The sequence below is a fragment of the Chiloscyllium punctatum genome, chromosome 41 (assembly GCF_047496795.1).
Source record: "Chiloscyllium punctatum isolate Juve2018m chromosome 41, sChiPun1.3, whole genome shotgun sequence".
Classification (NCBI taxonomy): domain Eukaryota; kingdom Metazoa; phylum Chordata; class Chondrichthyes; order Orectolobiformes; family Hemiscylliidae; genus Chiloscyllium; species Chiloscyllium punctatum.
Genome location: NC_092779.1, coordinates 17,851,157 through 17,870,176, shown reverse-complemented (window position 1 = coordinate 17,870,176; position 19,020 = coordinate 17,851,157). Strand labels below are relative to the sequence as shown.

The following is a 19,020-nucleotide window of genomic DNA, read 5'->3' as shown; positions in this document are numbered from 1 at the left end:
GACCTGGAGGCATTGAGTTACAGGGAGGGGCTGGATAGGCTGGGGCTTTTTACTCCTCCCCCCCCACCTCCCCAACCACACGCACCACCCTCTGTGTGAAACAGTTGCTCCTCAGGTCCCTTTTAAATTTTTCAGCTCTCACCTAAACCAAAGCGCTGTAGCTTTGGACTCCCCTACCCCATGAAAAAGACCTTGTCTATTTACCTTATCCCATGCCCCTCCTGATTTAATAAACATCTGTAAGGTCTGCCCTCAGTCACCAACGCTACACAGGAAGGGTGAGACAAAAGATTTTAAAACTTGCCTGAGGGATAACCTTTTCACAAAGAAGATGGTGCATATTTGGAATGAGCTGCCAGAAGAAGTGGTGAAGGTGAATACAATTACAACATATAGAAGGTATCTGGATGGAAACATGAATAGAGATGGGTCAGAGGGCTTTGGGCTTAATGCTGGCAAATGGTACCAGGTCAGATAGGGATGTCTTGTTGGTAAAGGCAAATTGAACCAAAGGGTCTTTTTCTGTGCTGTATGACTCTGTGACTCTACAAGTAAACATGACCTGTTTTAAGACTGACAGGACAAGAAAACATTGTTTTAAATTGCGCAGTAAAGTCATAGTACCCAAAACAGTTTACAGTGCCTCTGGTAATCAGTGCTTATAGTAGTAGATGAAAGACACAAATCGAGAGACAAGGAAAAGCAAATTGATGCCAAAATACTTTAAATTTAGAGTGTTAGAATAGGAATACAAAAGCAGCGTCCTTCATCTATTGGTTTGGCCTAAAGTATAAATGTCACTTTTATTTTACCTGTGCTGGTTTAGACACATGAAGTTGTGGACTGGCTGCTGTTGGCACCATGGTGTTCCGTGTACTATTTGCCAGGGCTACTTTTAGATTCCTGCCAATGACTTCGGATAGTGGAGTACTCATCTTTCTGTTACGCTGATCTGGATTCTTAGGAGTTTCCAGAACTGCCAATGCATCCTATAGGAAAAATAAATATGATTCAAAATCGCCAACTTAGCACAGAGATCTTGGAAAGATCACAGTCGAATAAAACACCAAAGGATTCGGTTGTTTTCAATTGCAAGAACAAAGCAAGTAGCAAGCTTTTTAGTTAGTCAATGTTAAGTGTTAAATCAGAGTTTGCCTATTGTGACATTAAATAAATAACAGCTTTAGATTGAAATATAAAATGTTAATTATTAAGAATGTAACAATACATGGAATGTAAAATTCAAGGTTATTTAAATAAAAAATACAGCTTAAGGTCTACCATCGTCACTTACTGAATTATTACACAGGAATGGTTACAACACTTTACACAGTCTTACTGGTGATCGTACCTTTCAATGGAAACCTATGACTGGAGCTTGTCATTCTATTATTATGGAATTGGGAGTTCACCTGGTGCCCTGACTAATGTTTTTTTTCCCCTCAAGCAGCATCATTCAAACAGATTAGCTGGTTATTTACCTTAATAGTCAGGCTGGGAAGAAACAGGCAAAGAGCAGATCACGGATAGAGTTAGGAAGAAAGGAGTTTGGATAGGGGCTAAAAAAATAGTTCAACTACATGTCCACCACAAAGTATAATGCATTATTAAGGATGTCATGTGTTAGGTGCATTAGTCAGAGGGAAATGGGTCTGGATGGGTTACTCTTCGGAGGGTTGGTATGGACTTGTTGGGCCGAAGGGCCTGTTTCCACACTGTCGAGAATCTAATTTAAGAACAAATTAATATACAGAAAGCTAAACAATACAGATCCTTGAAACCTGAAACTGAAAACGTTGTAAACAATAGACAGGTTACCAGTGAAGAGTGTTAAATCTTTGTTAGATCGGTCCACTGCTTTTTGTCATTTATATAAATTGATTTGGATGTGAACATAGGAGATATAAGTTTGCAGATGACATCAAAATTGGAAGTGAGTCAATGGGCTTAGGAGTGGCAGATGGAATTTAATTTTGATAAATCTGAGGTGCTGAATTTTTTAAAGACAAATCAGGGCAGGACTTATACGTTTAATAGTAAGGTCCTGAGGAAGAGAGACCTTAGAGTGCAGGTTCATTGTTCCTTTAAAGTGGAGTTGCAGAGGGTGAAGATAGGTGAAGGAGGTATTTGGTATAGTTGTCTTTATTCATCAGCACTGAGTATAGGACTTGGGAGGTCATATTGCAGCTGCACAAAACATTGGTTAGGTCACTTTTGGAACACTGCATGCGACTCTAGTCTCCCTGTTATAGGAAGGATGTTATGAAACTTGAAAGGGCTCAAAAAAAGATTTACAAAGGATGTTGCCAGGGTTGGAGGGTTTGAGCTAAAAGGAGAGACTGGGGCTGTTTTCCCTAAAGTGTCAGAGGCTGAGAGGTGACCTTAAATGAGGCTTTAAAAAAAATCATGAGAGGCATGGATAGGGTGAATAACCAAGCTCTCTTCTCCGGGGCAAGGGAGTCCAAATCTAGAGGTCATAGGATTTTAAGGTGAGTGGAAGGATTTAAAATTGACCTAAGGGGCAATGTTCTCACTCAGAGGGTGGTGTGTTCACAGACTGAGCTCCAGAGGAAATGATGGAAGCTGATACAATTACAACATTTAAGAGGCATCTGGATGGGTATTTAAATAGGAAGGTTTACAGGGATATGGGCCAAGTGCTGGCAAATGAGACTAGATTAGGTTAGGATATCTAGTCAGCATGGATGAGTTGGACCAAAGGGTATGTTTCCATGCTGTACATCGCTTATGCCTCAATCTTAAACATTTAAATAAGATCAGGACTGGGTCAAAGTATCCACAAAGCCACATTGTCAGTTTCTCAAGCTTTTGCATCTACTTGCTGAACTATCTGTTTAAGCTCTTTATCTATACTCATGTCCTTTATCACTTCACACTCTATGTATCCTTATCATGACAATATCATTTCTGCCACTTCAGCAGTTCCAGTTCCCCACTTAAGGACTTCACTTTATTATTCCTTTCATCTGTGCAGCGTTCCCCCCTCTCCCTATGCTCTGTTCTGTTAAATGTTGTTCATGAGCAATGTTTTCTTCTTATGATAAAGTATCCAAATTTGAAATGTTAATACCCACATTTGCCTGAAGTACATAGCTTGTTATCCATTGTATAAGTGCTCACTATCAAGTTCATCAACTGCAGTCTTGTTATATTCAAACTTTGCTTGCATTTAAAACTTTTTAATCTGCCCTGCACTGGAGGATATGCTGGTACCTGAACATCAAATGATGGCTTGAACAGCTTGTCCTTGCACAGGAATTTTGAAGGTGTGTCAAGTAGCAAGTTGGCTTCTCTCTGTTGGCTGGGTACTCCTACTTCTGCTCTTGTTTCTGTTGTCTCAGTTCTATTTTGTTGAGATAAGACCAATTGGAAGGCTTTACTCTGGAATCTCTTTATATCCAGCGGAGTGACAACAGAGCTCTGCATGTTTTTCAGTTTGGATAAGGGATGCTCAGGTGTCTGTTGTTGCACTTTGTCGACATTGGAGGCCTTGCTCTGCTGATTCATTTCAGCAACTTTTTCATGAAAAAAAAAATTACAAAAATTAGTTCAAAATGTTTTAATGTAACTGAACATGGTTAGACTCCAGTTTATGTCAAATCAAGCTGCAAACAATAAAACAAAATCTCAATAAACACGATAAAACACTACAAACTGAAATGAAGCAAAAGATGCACAGAGGTGCTGGTTGAAAAAGTCTTGGTACACGTGAACATATCAGCAGCAGAGTTTTAGATATCATTGAGACGACAGGGGGTTAGAACGCATGAGGCCAGCCGGGAATGTGTTAGGATAGTTAAGTCTTGAGGTAACAAAGGAATGGTTGAGAGATTTAGCAGCTCTGGGCACTCTGGTTTCCTCCCACAATCCAAAAATGTGCAGGTTAGATGGATTAGCCATGGGAAATGCAGGGTTACAGGGACAGGGTAGGGGGTGAGTGTGGGTGGGATGCTCTTCGGAGAGTCAGTGTGGACCTGTTAGGCCAAATGGCCTGTTTCCACAGTGTGGGGATTTTTAAAATTGCAGGTGCTGGAACGCTCATAAATCTGAATTTTTGGAGAAGAGTCCTATTCAACTCAAAACATTCACAGTTTTTCTCTGCACAGATGCTGCCAAACATGCTGAGTTTATCCAGCACATAAAGCTTTTATTACTGAAACTGGGTGAAAGGTTACCTTTAGCTCTATTCATTGAAAATTTGAGACTAAACAACCTACACACTGCACTGGTTTTAAATGTAAATACAGAGTGTTCTGTTAAGAACGCAAAACATGACTGCTGTGTCCCTTTGTGTTCTGAACAGTTCCCAGCCCTATTACATTTTTATGTATTCTTTAAAACTGAAGTCAATTAGAACCTATGCTCTTTTTGCAGGGAAGTTCTGAAGTACATTGGAATATCACTGTAACTCAGTTATGAGCACTTCAAAAACAAAAATCAGTTTATGGGATGTCTGCACATCTGGCAAGACCAGCATTTATTGTTCATCTAACTGCCCTTAACAAGGTAGTGGTGAGCCACTTTCTTGAATCACTGCAATCCATGTGTTGCAGGTACACCCACAGTACTATTAGGCCAGTACTATTGCAGGTACACCCACAGTACTATTGTTATGGCCATGGATAAAATTCCTTGCAAAAATGTTGATTTATGGCACAGTTTTATATTTGACAGTTAGTATAGGCTAGTACTACCATAAATCATGTCTTCGCACGCCTATGACTTTTATCAGAGCTATTTCCGAAACTTTTCACCCAACAGTTCAGCTGCTGAGCATAATCAAAGCTCACAGAGGTTACATCCATGTTCTTGGTGTGACATAATGGATACTTGTGCTTTTGCCTCGAATGCTGAATTGCTGGAATCTCGTTATTTTGACATCGACATCTGTTATCAGTCTTTGAGTCAACTTGGTGTTCTGCCTTAACACTGGACATTCTTGTTCCATAAAATAGCTATAACAAAAAGTAGTTGCTCTGAAATCTTTGCTGGAATCAAGGTTCAACTGCTTGAGTCCATATTTCACTGCATTCCTTGTGATGTTGCAACCATTTCTGTGATTTGGGAGAATCCGAATGCGATACAGATTTCTTGAGATAAGGAAGTGGTTAGTCCCTTTCCCCATGGCAGATTTGGTCTCGAGCATCTTCAGAACAGATTCCTCCTCCTTCCATCCTCACACTAGATTTCACTATCATCAAATTCCCTCACTGAAGCACAGCTATTTCACAACTTAGAAAATGTTATAAACTTTAACTTCGAATTAGTTTTAAACTTCATTCTTTGTTAGTTGTTTGCCTTGCACACTGCGCTGTGTGGACATGTCTTAATGTTCCCCCTGTCTTCCTGGCAAAAACAGCTCATTAACACTTGCTTGATCTGAAGTGCCAATTTATAAAGGTGGGTAAAATAATGCATTTCTGTGGTGTAAAATTGAGTCCAACTCCTAATGTGCGTACAGCATGTCTTAGCAGAAAAGCATGTTGACTTGCACCCTAAAAATATGTCAAAGCAGGATTTTTGACACCAAGAAAATGGAGTCCTGTTATATAGTGGACCAAATTATATATTTAATCAAAAGGTGCCACAAATAAATAATGGTGAAAATCTCTCAGGCAACAGAAGAACAATGCTGAGGAGTAATCTAATCTGTGGTACTGATAATGCAGGACCAAAGCACTTCATGAATTTAACCAGAAACATAGCAATTATTATGACTTAATGAAATGGATATGGTCCAATCCTTGATAGTAGGCTAAGAATTAGCTTGCTCAATTTAATCATTGCTATCTTCAGCAGTTATATACTGCAAATGGGTTAAAATACAATGGATCATATATGTTAATTCAACACTTACCAGCACTGACAGCACTTTCCACAGAGAATTTGCTTTCATCAGCTTTTTTCCCTGATTGAGCAGACGCAAATAGCCAAGATGCAGTCACAGCTGGTAAATTCCATTTCTTTGCAGCTTCATATTTGGAGCCTTGTGGCTCCTGTAGGACCAGGTGGGTACTGGCAAGCATGCCTTTCTTCAAATTTGCTTTCCGAACAAAAAACTCTTGCACTCTTTAAACAAAGAAACAGATGTCACAAAGTTTAGCTACAAGCTTTTCAATGCCCTCTGCTTAAGAAATGAAATTCATTTTTATTACCCCACACCTACATCATATCCCAGTCAACAGGGAAGAAAGGCAGAGCTCCCTACCTATTCAGGTATAAATGGTATTCACAGGGATTTACCTCCTTATTTACCCTTCCACTTGGAAGGATCAGCTTTCCCCAACAGCATAGCTGAAATTGATGTGGAAAATAGAATTAAAATGCTATGACAAACCTCTCCACCCCCTTTTACTGTAGCTGTATATAAGTCACATCAAGGTTATTTTTCATTTAGCTCATTTTGCCTTTTCTCCAGTTTCTTGTCACTCTACTTGCTATTACATAAATTGGAAGAAAATAATGTGTGGAAAAATGAAGGGATCTTGATTTATAATAAGTTTAAACTAAAAATGCTTGATATCAGTAAGTGATGTTGTGTGCCTAGGCCAGAATTATGAATGCACAATATAAATTGGAATGTTTATTGCAAATGTATCCAATGGTGCTTTGATTCTTTCAAGCATGGTCCTTTCCAAGATAAAAGTAATTACAAAGTTGGATCTAAAACTAAATCTAGAGATGGTTCCAAGCAAACTCCTACAAACACAGGGAATACACTGAAATTTACGTAGGACATAGTGATTTCCTTGCCTTTTCTTAAATTTTACAATGCCATTTTACGATTTAGTGCAACTGAATGGTTTCCTTTTGCTTTCCTGCACCATCTAATTTTCTAACTTACAGTTTAATACTTAACCTTTTGTTTCTAAGATCACTTTCACATCTATCTACATGATTTTTAAAAGATGGTTCTCTTGCTGCAATAGTACATCATCTCCTGTGACTTAATGTTGCAAGAATGCTTTATCACACCCAAAGCATAGTTTATCACAAAGATAATGAAATTAATCATTTCTGTTGTCAGAATGAGGACAGATCATATAAAACAAAGAATACAATTTTTAAATAATGTGCAAGGGCAGGGAGAAGTGTGCAAGATAGACACTGAACAAAAACAAGGAAGTTATATTGAGTTTGTATAAAATCCTGATCACCTGGAGCACTGCATGCTTCAGGGTTCTACATCTTAAGAAGGACAGATTAAAGAACACATTAAAGTATCCAGTAAAGCTACAGAAGAATACCTCGAGTGATGACAAACTTCAGCTACATGGACCGATCGGAGACACTGGGTTGTCTCTTTGGAGAAAAGATGATTAAGATGTTTTCACAAAGATTTTCCAAAATCGATAAGCGATCTGAATAAGGCAGCAAGAGAAAACGGTTTCTCTTACTGAAAAGATCGCGAACTGGAATGTTGCAAATTAAGATGACTGGTAATGAACAACAGAGAGATGGGAAATGTTTTTTTTCCTTAAACAGTGAATGGTTAGCATCTGGAATGCTGTACCCGTGTAGTGGAAGAAGCTTCAATAGAGGCCTTCAAAAAAAATTTGTTGGGCTACAGAGAAATGGCAGGACGGGGGCGGGGGGAGAACGAGTGGAGTTACTTTTCCAGAGAGGGTTGGTGTAGACAAGATAGGTTGAACAGCTTCCTTCTTGTCCTAATCACTCCATTTAAACAAACCAGATGGTGGTATGCATTAAAAGATCAATGTCAAGTCAAAATAGCAAGAAATTACTACACTTCAGTGATTATAGGTGCAACTGCACTGACAATAATGTGCACAGTTCTCGTCAGTAGAGGATGTAAAGGACATTGCAGCTATTGAAAGGACACAGGAGACAGCAATCAGAATAACTGAGCAGAAGTGAAGAGGGATCAGATACATTAGGTCAGGTACTAGTCGAAAAGATAAGGTTGAGTGGTGTAATGGTCATTGTATTTGGGGATTCTAAAGTTTCCATGTGACATAACAAGGTTTCCAGAACAGTAATACCAGAGAACACAACCTCTGCTTAATCAGCAGAATCAGTTTCAGTCAGATGCATGGAAAATTCTCACTGATGGAAGCAGACTGTGTGGATTTATTCAAATACAAATTAGACAGATTTCATTCAGAAAATTATATTTTGGCTTATGTAGGAACAGGAGTAGGCCATTCAGCCCCTCAAGGCTGTTCTGTCATTCAATGACATCATGTGGCCTAACTCAAAATAACGTGCCTTTGGTCCTTATCCCTTAGTAACTTTGCTTAACAAAAGATTATCTGTCTCAGGTTGAAAATTAACAAGTGATCTAGCATCCACTGCCATTTCTGCAATGTGTTCAAGCAAGGATCATTATAGTCAGGACGCATTCCATCTCTTCAGTCCTATTCCTATAAAAATGCATTGAATAATAATTTTAATGTAAAATCGAAGTTGTTATATTCTTCAAATAATGATTCCAAAACTAGCAGCAAATCATTGTTTCAAATAACATGCAAATTAAATTGCAGGGCAACTATGGATGGGCAGTAAAAATGCCAGCCAGCCAATGATGCCCACATCCCACAAGCGAACTTTTAAATAAAGGGTACAGTGCACACAGGTGGAGCACTGTTGCCCATTAGTACTTTGATGCTCGTCAAACATGCAATCAGGTCACCATCTTTGCCACATGATACAAAATACAGGGAGGTCACCAATTTATAACTGTCTGATTTACAACTGCTCGCCCTTACGAATATTTGACATATGAGCATTTCCTGTACCTAAGAATACTGCTTTATATTGCCCTGTACTGTGTTCTGACTTGCGTGTAAATTAACTTGTGACTGGACTGGGGACTGCCTATATATGCAATGGATACAGTGAATTTTGCAATCATCCCCCAAGGATGAGCTGGGATTGAGTACTTAAGGCAAGCAACAGCATACTTTATTGTGATAGCAGCTCTGACAGCGAACATATGTTTTAATACCAGCAACCAATCAGAATACAGCATCCAGCTGTGATGTAGCAAAAAAAATGTTTTCACCTTTTTACCCTAATTGGACATGTTAAAGATAGTAGTGAATCCCTCAGGGAAAACTAACTATTGACATGATTGCAGATTGTGTTAAACACAGTCTAAAACCACATTTTCAGTTGAATGGGTTGCCTCAGTTTCCAGAGGTTCGTATGATCAAAACCTCACCTGAAGAATAGCATCAATTTGCAAAATCAGTGGCAATTCACAAGTTGTGGCAATACTGATTTATAGCTCAGGTTGTTCTGCTATAATGCATGTTTAGTTCACGCGAATTCGCTATAATGCAATTGACAAAGTGAGGACACTGTTTCTAAAGCAAAACATTTTGGACCATGTATTGGTCACAATGTAATTCTGGCTCCATTAGTTTAAATGGGCTGCTGATAGACGATTTTCATCTAACGCAGCTTTGCGCAAGAACAGAACTACTGTATTATAGTAGAACTGACTGTAAGGTCTCATACCAATTATAAAGTAGAAAGTCTGCATGTTTATGCACTCTGGCACTCACTGTGCTCCAAGTAGTTCTGCAATATTAAATAGTGCATCTCTTTCAACTCCAGTAAATTGACTAATAGACAACACACAGTTAGTCAATGGTGTGCTTCCTTCCACGACAGATATAGGAGTGAATAAGGCATTTGACTGTGAAGCCAGTATACGTTGCTGATCAATGCACATCGCCTGCAAGAAAAAAAGAGGAAGACTGAAACTGCAGAAAAACATTCTTTTGATTAAAAGAGATTAATCAAATTATATCAACACAGATTACAATATCCAAAGAAATCTAATATTGATCAACAATCATTTGCAAAGGCAAAAAAAAAGATGACAAATTTCCAAAGTGCTAAATTAGAAAGCACCAAGTAATTTCGAATTATGACCAGATACAGTACACACACAAACTGTAACTCCTTCATGAATTAGATTGTCAACACTTAATTTTGGCTGGGATCTCTTAAAACATTGAAATAATTTATTTATTTGGTAAACCAAAGTAATCAACGAAAACATTGTTAATGACCTCTAAATACAATAAAAAGTTAATCTTAATTACATGCTTTATCACAAAGAATTTCTTCATTTGATTATAAAAGTGTTTAGCAGAACCTATCAGGCAGAGTGGCCAAGGATTATTTGAAATGCAACTGATAGGGGAGTTAGGGTACTACAGGATAGAACATAAAAGCCAATTGATAATTCTGAGCCTTCATTTAAGCTTCATCAAACTTCAATTAGAAGTACCATATAGAGCATTGTGTGGGTTCTTGCTCATAACATGGTCATGATGTTCCCTATCTCTGAGCCAGGAGACCTGGGTTCAAGTCCCACTCACGCCAGTGCTGCGCAAGAACACCTCTGAACATGTTGAGAACATATACAGCATTGTGCTGCATACTATAGGAGGGACGCTGAATCAAATATCAACACAGACAGGATGGGCTGAAGAGTTTAGATGCAGGTTGGACCTGTTACATATTACTAGACAGTAACTGGATCAGGGCAGATGGTGCTAACTTTTATGAGCAAAGTCATTCTCTTCACCATGAGATAGGATGCAATGCACTGGCTTCAACCTGAAGTCGTAAGCAAGTAACTCACATCACTAGCTTAATTAAATTTCACATCTTATTTATAATGGAATACCTTTCCATGAGCATCTATTTTAAATATCACATTTGCAATAATCAACCTGATCAATTTTAGCAGTATCTGTCTCATAAGTATTGTCAGCTTAATTAGTGAACCTTCCCCATTACTGGGTCATCATTTCCTATAAGGCTCTTACGTGAGCAAAACGCAACAAAACAAAATTGAAGCTGTAGAGTCTAATCACAAATCTCCTTAGAGTTTTATTATATTCTTCTATTAAATTTTGGTGCATATTATTTCTAATGTGGTATGAAAGACAGAATTGAGTGAAATATGCTCCAAACAATGCTTTTCAGATATTGCACAGCAAAATGAATATGTCCACATTGTTTTTTGAACAAATGAAAGTTGAGGCGCACAGTTACCAGTGTTTTATACTTGGTATGAAATTTCAGAATGTCACCAGTTTACATTCTCTTACCAGCCATGTGTTTGTAACCACTTCTGCTACAGTTGCGTCTACTTGAGTGCCTAATAAAGGCACGACAGCAAAGTCAGCAACAATTCGACTGTGGGGCCGCAGCACTTTTCCACCATTGCTCTGAATTAATTCAGCCATGTAGGTTTCATCTTCATTAGCAAAGCCAAATATTAGAAACTTCTTTTTCCAAAAGATTCCCTGCTCAGCACATGATTCTGTTTCACAGATGGAGGTTTTTGCTGACTGATTGTTTTGGTACTCAGTTTTGTGAAGAGTGTCACTCAAATTATTTTGTGTTTTATCTTGATTTTCAGATCCAACTATGTGAAATACAAAAACATTTGATTAACATTTAGTTCTATCGGTAGACAAGATGAAGGAAGAGGTAAAAAGATTCAACAAACTAATTTAAAAGCACAAAATCAATTGAACTTGTATCTAAACCCCATTGTCGTGATTCCACAGAAACTGATGAAATACAGAGTTGCTGTTTCCAACATGGTATCATGATACATCTGTAAAACCATTGTTACACCTGTGATTTCACATCATCTAGTTTCTCTCCGTGTAACTCAGAAGCCGCAAAGTGCAAAATGAATATTAAGAGAATTGAGACTTAAAGTGTTACTTGATATCACATTCTGTTATATGTTAAGAGTGGGATCTGAGATGCATTAATCATATTGGAATAAACAAGATTATGAGCAGCTCGACAGGGTAGAAATCGAGAAGATGTTTCTGCTAGCATCAGTCATGAACTGGGAATGCATTATTTAAAACAGATGTGAACTACTCCCAGAGGGCAGTGAACTTCTGGAATTCTTCACCTCAGATTATTATGGACATAGATTACAGCAAGCATCTAAATTATGGAAAATCGAGGGCTATGATAGGCTAGCATCAAAGAGTTGAGGTTAGGAGCAAATTAGCCACAATCTTGCTGAAGGGGCAGGTTTGAGTCCAAACGGCTTACTCCTGTTTCATATGTTCTTATTTTAAAAGAGTTGACACTGTACTACTGTTGGTCATACATATTCACTTCAGTCAGAAAGAGAGGCAGCCTGTCTATGCACAGATTACTTGCTAGAAACACACAACTGATTCAACCAGTAAGAAAATACAAAGTGTAGCCCAAGTTCAAACTGTAAAAACTTTATACACCAACTTACCACTAAAAACATCTGAAGGAACTTAAAAGGTGTAAGCAAAACTAAATGAATATCAAACCAAAGGAGGTGCTATTGCACGTGCAGTTGGCTCCAGCTAACAGCGAGCTTAGTCACAAATACAGCTGGTGAAATAACTAGAGCATCACCACTTCCTTTGGGAAGCTAAAACATCAGGTCAAATGTTGAACTATCAACATCCTGCCAGTTACCACAGAACTGCACTCACCATATAAATACAGTGATTACAACAGCATGTCAAAGACTAGGGAAAATCTCAGCAAGTTGCTCATCTCCTTATTTCACAAAGATCTTCAAGGTACAAGTCCGGAGTATGATAGAATACACCCCACTTGCTTGGATGAGTGCAGCTCCAATGACACTCAAGCAGCTTGACACCATCCAGGTCAAAGCAGCCCACTTGATTAGCACTACAGTCACAAACAACTGTTCACTCTATCCCAGACACTCAGTAACAGCAGTATGTGCCATCCAAAAGATATACTGCAGAAATTCAAAGCTCCTAGATGGAAGGTTCTGTCTAAGAAGGGCAGCGGATACATGGGAACATCATCCCTCTCTAAACCATTCACCATCCTGACTTGAAAATATATTTCTATTCCTTCAGTGTTATTGGATCAAAATCCTAGAATTCCTTCCCTATCAACATTCTGGGTGACCTATAGCACCTGGACTGCAATGGTTCAAGAAGATAGCTCTTCTCAAGGGCAATAAATATTGGCCCAGACAGTGAAGCTCACACCCCACAGGTGGATTAAAATCCTTGTGGTGAGCCATTTGCTATGTCCATTTTAATAAACCCTAGCCACTATTTCAAATTGCCCTAAATAAAAGTTAGAAAAATGCAAGCACATGTAAATAGCGTTCAAGATAAAAAGCAAGGTGTAAGTGAAGGGGGAGATGGAGCTCAAAAAGAATATAACAAATGGAACATGTAGTAATTTTGCTACGATTTGAAAAAAGGTCAACATCTGAACAATTACACATCTCCATTCTTCTAGCCAGCAAGGACCCATGGACATCGCTCCCCCAACTGCCAAGAATCAATATGGGAATACAGTCAAGTAGGAGACAAGGAGCACAGACTCTGATGGAATCCTGTAAGAGATATGCCCAGGGATCTAAAAGAGAGACCTCAGTCTTTCAACATAATATCAATGACTCGAATGGAGGAATATAGATTTGTATACCCACTCTTTTCAGGTGTCTGCAAGTTAGGAGATGCAATAAACTGTAGGAACAGAATCAGGAAATCACTTGGGGACTTGGCAGATTTAGTGACTAGGGAAAAAATGACAGCTGGGAGCTTAATGTCTGCAAGTGGATCCAGACTGGACAAATCGGAATATTTTATAAAAGGCAAGAGATTTTGAACAGTGGTGCAACAAAGTGATTTTGGTATTCATGCAAACAGATTCAAGAGAGTTGTTAACAGGCTTCGAACCACAGAAAAAAAAAGCTTTGACATCTTTCAGATTTGATCAAATTCAATTAGAGATGGAAAGGCATGTAGCAACCTCCCCACAAAATTCAGGTCCCTCGGGAAAAGAAAACAGTGCATCACACGTCATCATATCATCTTTTGAAATGTAATTTGAACAGATAAAGATCAATCTCTAACCTACAGTTTTGTCGTTCTCAAGATACTGCAACAGGAGATCATCATCTGCTTCCTGCTGTCCGTCAGGACTGACCTTGGATGTGCGTCGTGCCTTACTGCCATTTAAAGTCAAATGAGCTTGGTTACTGGAACGTTGCGGTATTGGAATATCAGGTTGATAGCTTGGATGGAAATACTGCTCCACAGGAAGGAGGCACTTCTTGGAAAAGCAGTCCACTAACCATCTTGCTGTAACCACATACGGCCTAATGCAAATATTAATCCAGCAAATATTACTTAGAAAAGTTACAAAACGTTAATAAACCTCAATTTAAAAACACGTATTCCCCAACTGTGCAAAAGTAATAAATATGAAAACAAGTTTAAAAAATGGCAACCATGTGAAAGATTGAGTGTGAGAAATGGAGTGAGTGATCAAAGAAGCAAATGGGAGGAAAACAGAAACAAAAGGAAAAAGTATAACTACATTGTCCAGAGTACCATAAGGTTCCAGTGCAAGAGAACTCAAAGTTAACAGGTAAGTCTGAGCATCTGCCTTATATTGAGTTATGGATGCACAGGCCTGACCTGTGATTTGTTTCTTGGTTTAGTGCTAAAACTATTGGTGTCTTATCCATTTCTGTGTTATTCCATACCAGAGATCCTGCACCCTGTATCGCCTATAACCTGTATCTTACCCTCTCCCAAGTTTGTGAATAATCACATAATTTCCCACGCAGACCTTTAAATCTTTGATGATATTTCCTCTAGTCAGGTTTGTGATCTCCTTCTAGTTCAACCAGAGTACCCTTTACCAATCAACAGCAACATAAATCACCAGACCAATCTAAAGCAACTCCACTGTTTTAACCACAGGCACCAATCTCTCCATTAAACCTACAAGCTTCCAATTTATACCTCAAATAGTAGATGCTATTATGTTCACGCTGCACTACTCACTTACCCAGAAGTCAAGTGACATCTGTTAGCAGATACCTCCTGTCATCTATATGATGCAAGACCCAAAGGTCAATCTATGGTGCTATCTTCCTCTGATCCATGACTGCTACCTCAATAACAAAGTGCATAAAGAGACAGATAAACAGAGATGGAAGCAAGGTGTGAAGGGAAGCAGAAAAGAAAAAGAACAGGCAGCATGAGAAATAAGTGAAAAAAGATGAATTGTAACAAAACTAAGACAATAAGAAGCAAAAGAGGAAAGAGATATATGAAGCAGGAAAACAAAGGCAAAACAAATCAGCAAATGATGAAGTTACACATCACAAACCAATAAAAGAAAACGACACAAGTGAAATCTACTTCTCGCAAAATGACATTATATGGTAGAGTTTAAATTATACTATTTCATTCCCTGTTGTCCTTAAGTGTAGAACATGTATTGACTATACCTGTTTGATATTTTGTTTAGACAGTGTTTTAACTCCTTATCCTCTTCTCCCATGATTATGTAGGTAACATCTTCACAGACTTGATTAAATCGAATACCACCTCCAAAATTGATCATCCGCCTTAATTTATCCAATTTCTTGCCACTAAATCCAGTCAAATAGATCTGACCAAGATATGCATGGGTGTACATATCAGACTTTATTTTGAAAAACATTAGTTTATTTGCAATAATAATTTACCTGGATTGAAATTCAAAAGTGCAATTTTTACAATTAAACAAGATTAATTAGCAAATCAGTTGTGGAAAATTAAAATACCGTTTGGTTCAAAACACGTATGGGCAATCAAACAAGAAACATTAAAAAGGTCAACATACTAGTTCATGTCAACATAACTATCTACCATGATGCAAAATTTCATCAGTGCAAACAGCCCTGTGACACGGCTTAAGTTGTTTCCTTACTTTACATCCATCTAGCAAGTCCTCAGGGACTTCAGAAAGATCAATATCTATTGCTTCAAGATGGTCATCAGGAGCTTCAAGTTTAGCAACCATGGCAGAGGAGAACGCAGATTCATTTATACAGCTTGTGCTAATATTGGAAATATGACTCACATCGGAGAGGGGTCGGGCTAATAATTGGCAAAGGAAGAGAAAAAGAAAAAAGTTACATCATATGCATTACTGGCTCAAGTCAAATATTGGCTCATTATCTAAATAATATGCAAATTTTAAAAGCATATATTTTTCCAATAGCATATTCTTGAAACAAAATAAAATCCAAGGAATTATACAAAATCCAAAACATTAAAGAGCCTAGGATGACACTGCAACATGCAATACAACATTTCACTAGTGCAACACAAAATTACAATCTCAAAATGCTCTCCAAAAATAGCAAGTGATAACCAAAGCATCAAGTATACAACTAATGTTAAGACATTACATTTTTTTTTAGTTTTGGACTGAGGACTGAAAATGAGGGACAAACTGAATGCTGGAGAAACTCACCAGAGCTGGTAGCATCTATGGAGAGAGAAACAGTTAACATTTTGAGACAGACCTGCTGAGTTTCTTCAGCATTCTGTGCTTGTTTCAGATTTTCAGCATCTGGAGTATTCAGCCTTTGTTTGAAAATGAGAAAAGTGGACACTGTTTTTAAAAGGGGAGAACATGCAAGGAGTCGCTTCCATCTTGAAGTGAAGCTAACTGATGCACAGAAGACAACGTTATGTCCTAGGGTTACTGAGGCCAGACATATTGGCACCTTCAGGTGTGAGCTCAAGACAGACTGGCAAAGTAACAATCCTCTGACGCAATCTGTGATAATCTGCAAGACCATGAAGGAAATGCAAACAGAGAAGCAACAAAACCTTCCGAAACTGGCTGCATTAAAATCTCTCTCTCGCTAAGTTTTCTTTCCAGAGATCCAAGATGGTGACGATCAAGTAGGTCTGCCCTGCAGAGTTCTGCACTATAACTCAGGCAAGGAGGTGCATTTACCCTCCGTTTCTTTAGCTATTGTGGCATAAATTGGCAGTCTTAGGTCCCCAAAATTGATGTGTATTAGTTTTATTGATCAGGGAAGATGAGCAAGAGAAAAAGGCCGCAAGGATCGCAACAAGCAGGGCACTCTCCGGTATCAACGGACATGCCCACGTGCGCAATGTTGGCATCTTCAAACGTTCCTGTGGTCTTATCTGTGCAGCAGAGCCTTCTCTCAGAGACGAGATTGAATCAGTGATGGAGGAGACCCAGACCAGACTGGAACCGATCTCTGCCATGCTGCAAAAGCATGAGCAGGAGATCCAGCTGGACTCAAAGTACGGGTGGGACGGGTTGGATGCCCACTTCTAATTTTTCTTATCAAAAGATTTTTTTTTAAACTTTGTTTTGCCTGTGTTTGGGGTGCAGCTTCAGCTAGAAGGAACCATGGAGGGGTTAGTGGGGAGTGTGAATGCCTCCTGTGGGCAAGGGGGAGAGTCTCCTCTTATTTGTTTTATGTGTTGGTTCAGTGTAGAAGTAGTTTTTAGAAGTTTTGCTTCGGTAGTTTTTGTAGTTGTATTTTCTAGTTTATACAAATCTTTTACTGTTTTCACTCATGCGTTATGAGTAGGGTTCTTCCTCTCGGAGGGGTCACGAGCTGTCTCGGATGGCTATGGCTAGTTATTTGTTTAAATAGTGCACCTGGAATATTAAGGGGAGTCATTCACCGATTATGAAAAAGAAGATACTTTCGACCATATAAAGGAACGGGTCAATGTTGCCCTGCTGCAAGAAACACATTTAGGTGATAAGGGGCATTTAAAGTTACAGCAGGGAGGGTTCAGCTGTTTTAATTCTAAAAGCAGAGGAGTAGCTATACTCATCCAGAAGAATCTCCCATTTCAGCTGTTAGACCAAATTAAGGACGAATATGTGCGGTATGTGATCTTCAAAGCTTTAATACACGGAGCATGGGATTTTGAATGTATACTGCCCCGTAGCACACCCCCTCAAATTTTTAACGGATGAACTTCCCAGGTTGATAGCCCTTGGAGCGCATCACACAATTATAGGGGGAGACGTTAATTGTCTTATAGACCCCGAGATAGACAGGATGCTCAGGGGCCTCTCAGGCATATCCCCGCAATCCAGACAACTGGTGGACCTGAGTGGGGAGTTGGTGCTGGTGGACATGCCTTCACCCTGAGGGTAGGGACTTTATCTTCTTCTCCAACCCACACAAGTGCCACACTAGGATTGACATATTTTTTGCTCCACTGGCCTTTTTAGATTTGATGCTGTCCTGTAGAATTGGGAACATAGCCATTTCTGATCATGCGGCAGTGTACCTGGAGGTTAAGGCCAGAGGCAATGGGACAGGCTTGCGGCATTGGCGCATGGATCCTTTTCTCCTGAAGGACAGCAAGTGTATGGAGTATTTTTCTCAGAAATTTAAAATTTGTTGGGATATTAATTTGGATACGGTCAGAAACCCATTTGTGCTTTAGGCAACTACAAAAGCTTATGCAAGGGGTTTGAGTATTTCTTACTCAGCGACCCAGAAGGGGGAGACAGGGGACGGCAGCAGCGTATGCTTGCGGCCCGGCAGAAGGCAGCTGAGATGGCATACTTTGACAGGCCGTCTGCGACCAAAGTGCAGCGGATTACAGCCCTCAGGGCTTCTCCGAACTCCGCACTCACCCAAACAGCAAAGAGGGTTATTTCCTTCATGAAACAGAAGTTATTCAAGTATGGTGATAAGCCGGGTAGATACTTGGCATATCTGGATAGGAAGGAGAGTGCCCCCAATCTATCACATTCATCAGAGAGTGTGCTGGTACTCTCACTTGCGGTTCCAAAACAATTAACGCGACATTTAGGAAATTCTATTCTGAGTTGTACTGATCAGAGGGCTGTGAGGACAGGTTGGCCCAGATGGAGTCCTTTTTTAAGACCTTGCTCCTCCCAGGTGTAACTTCAGAACAGGAGTCTCTTGTGAATGCCCCTCTGACATTTCAAGAGCTACAGGAGTCATGAGGCAGCTCCAGAGCGGTAAAGCGCCCGGCCCAGATGGATTTCAGAATGAGTTTTATCAGTAGTTTATAAACATGCTGGCCGGGCCAATGTTGGACATGTAAAACTATTCGTACAGTCAGGACTGCCTCGCACCCTCTCTAAGAGAAGCTAATATATCCCTTATTTGCAAGAGAGGGAAAGCCCCAC

General features: G+C 39.3%; 1 protein-coding gene across 2 annotated transcripts in view; it reads right to left on the bottom strand.

Annotated features, from left to right (window-relative positions):
• The window catches only part of topbp1 (DNA topoisomerase II binding protein 1), a 60,406-nt gene that overhangs the window by 28,904 nt on the left and 12,482 nt on the right, over positions 1 to 19,020 (bottom strand). For both annotated transcript variants that reach the window (XM_072560475.1, XM_072560476.1), the window contains exons 8-15: positions 15,775 to 15,944; positions 15,311 to 15,474; positions 13,923 to 14,167; positions 11,115 to 11,434; positions 9,552 to 9,724; positions 5,879 to 6,090; positions 3,235 to 3,536; positions 813 to 989 (exon numbers count right to left, since the gene is read on the bottom strand). In XM_072560475.1, the coding sequence (XP_072416576.1) occupies positions 813 to 989; positions 3,235 to 3,536; positions 5,879 to 6,090; positions 9,552 to 9,724; positions 11,115 to 11,434; positions 13,923 to 14,167; positions 15,311 to 15,474; positions 15,775 to 15,944 (1,763 nt within the window). The remainder of the gene's footprint in view (positions 1 to 812; positions 990 to 3,234; positions 3,537 to 5,878; positions 6,091 to 9,551; positions 9,725 to 11,114; positions 11,435 to 13,922; positions 14,168 to 15,310; positions 15,475 to 15,774; positions 15,945 to 19,020) is intronic.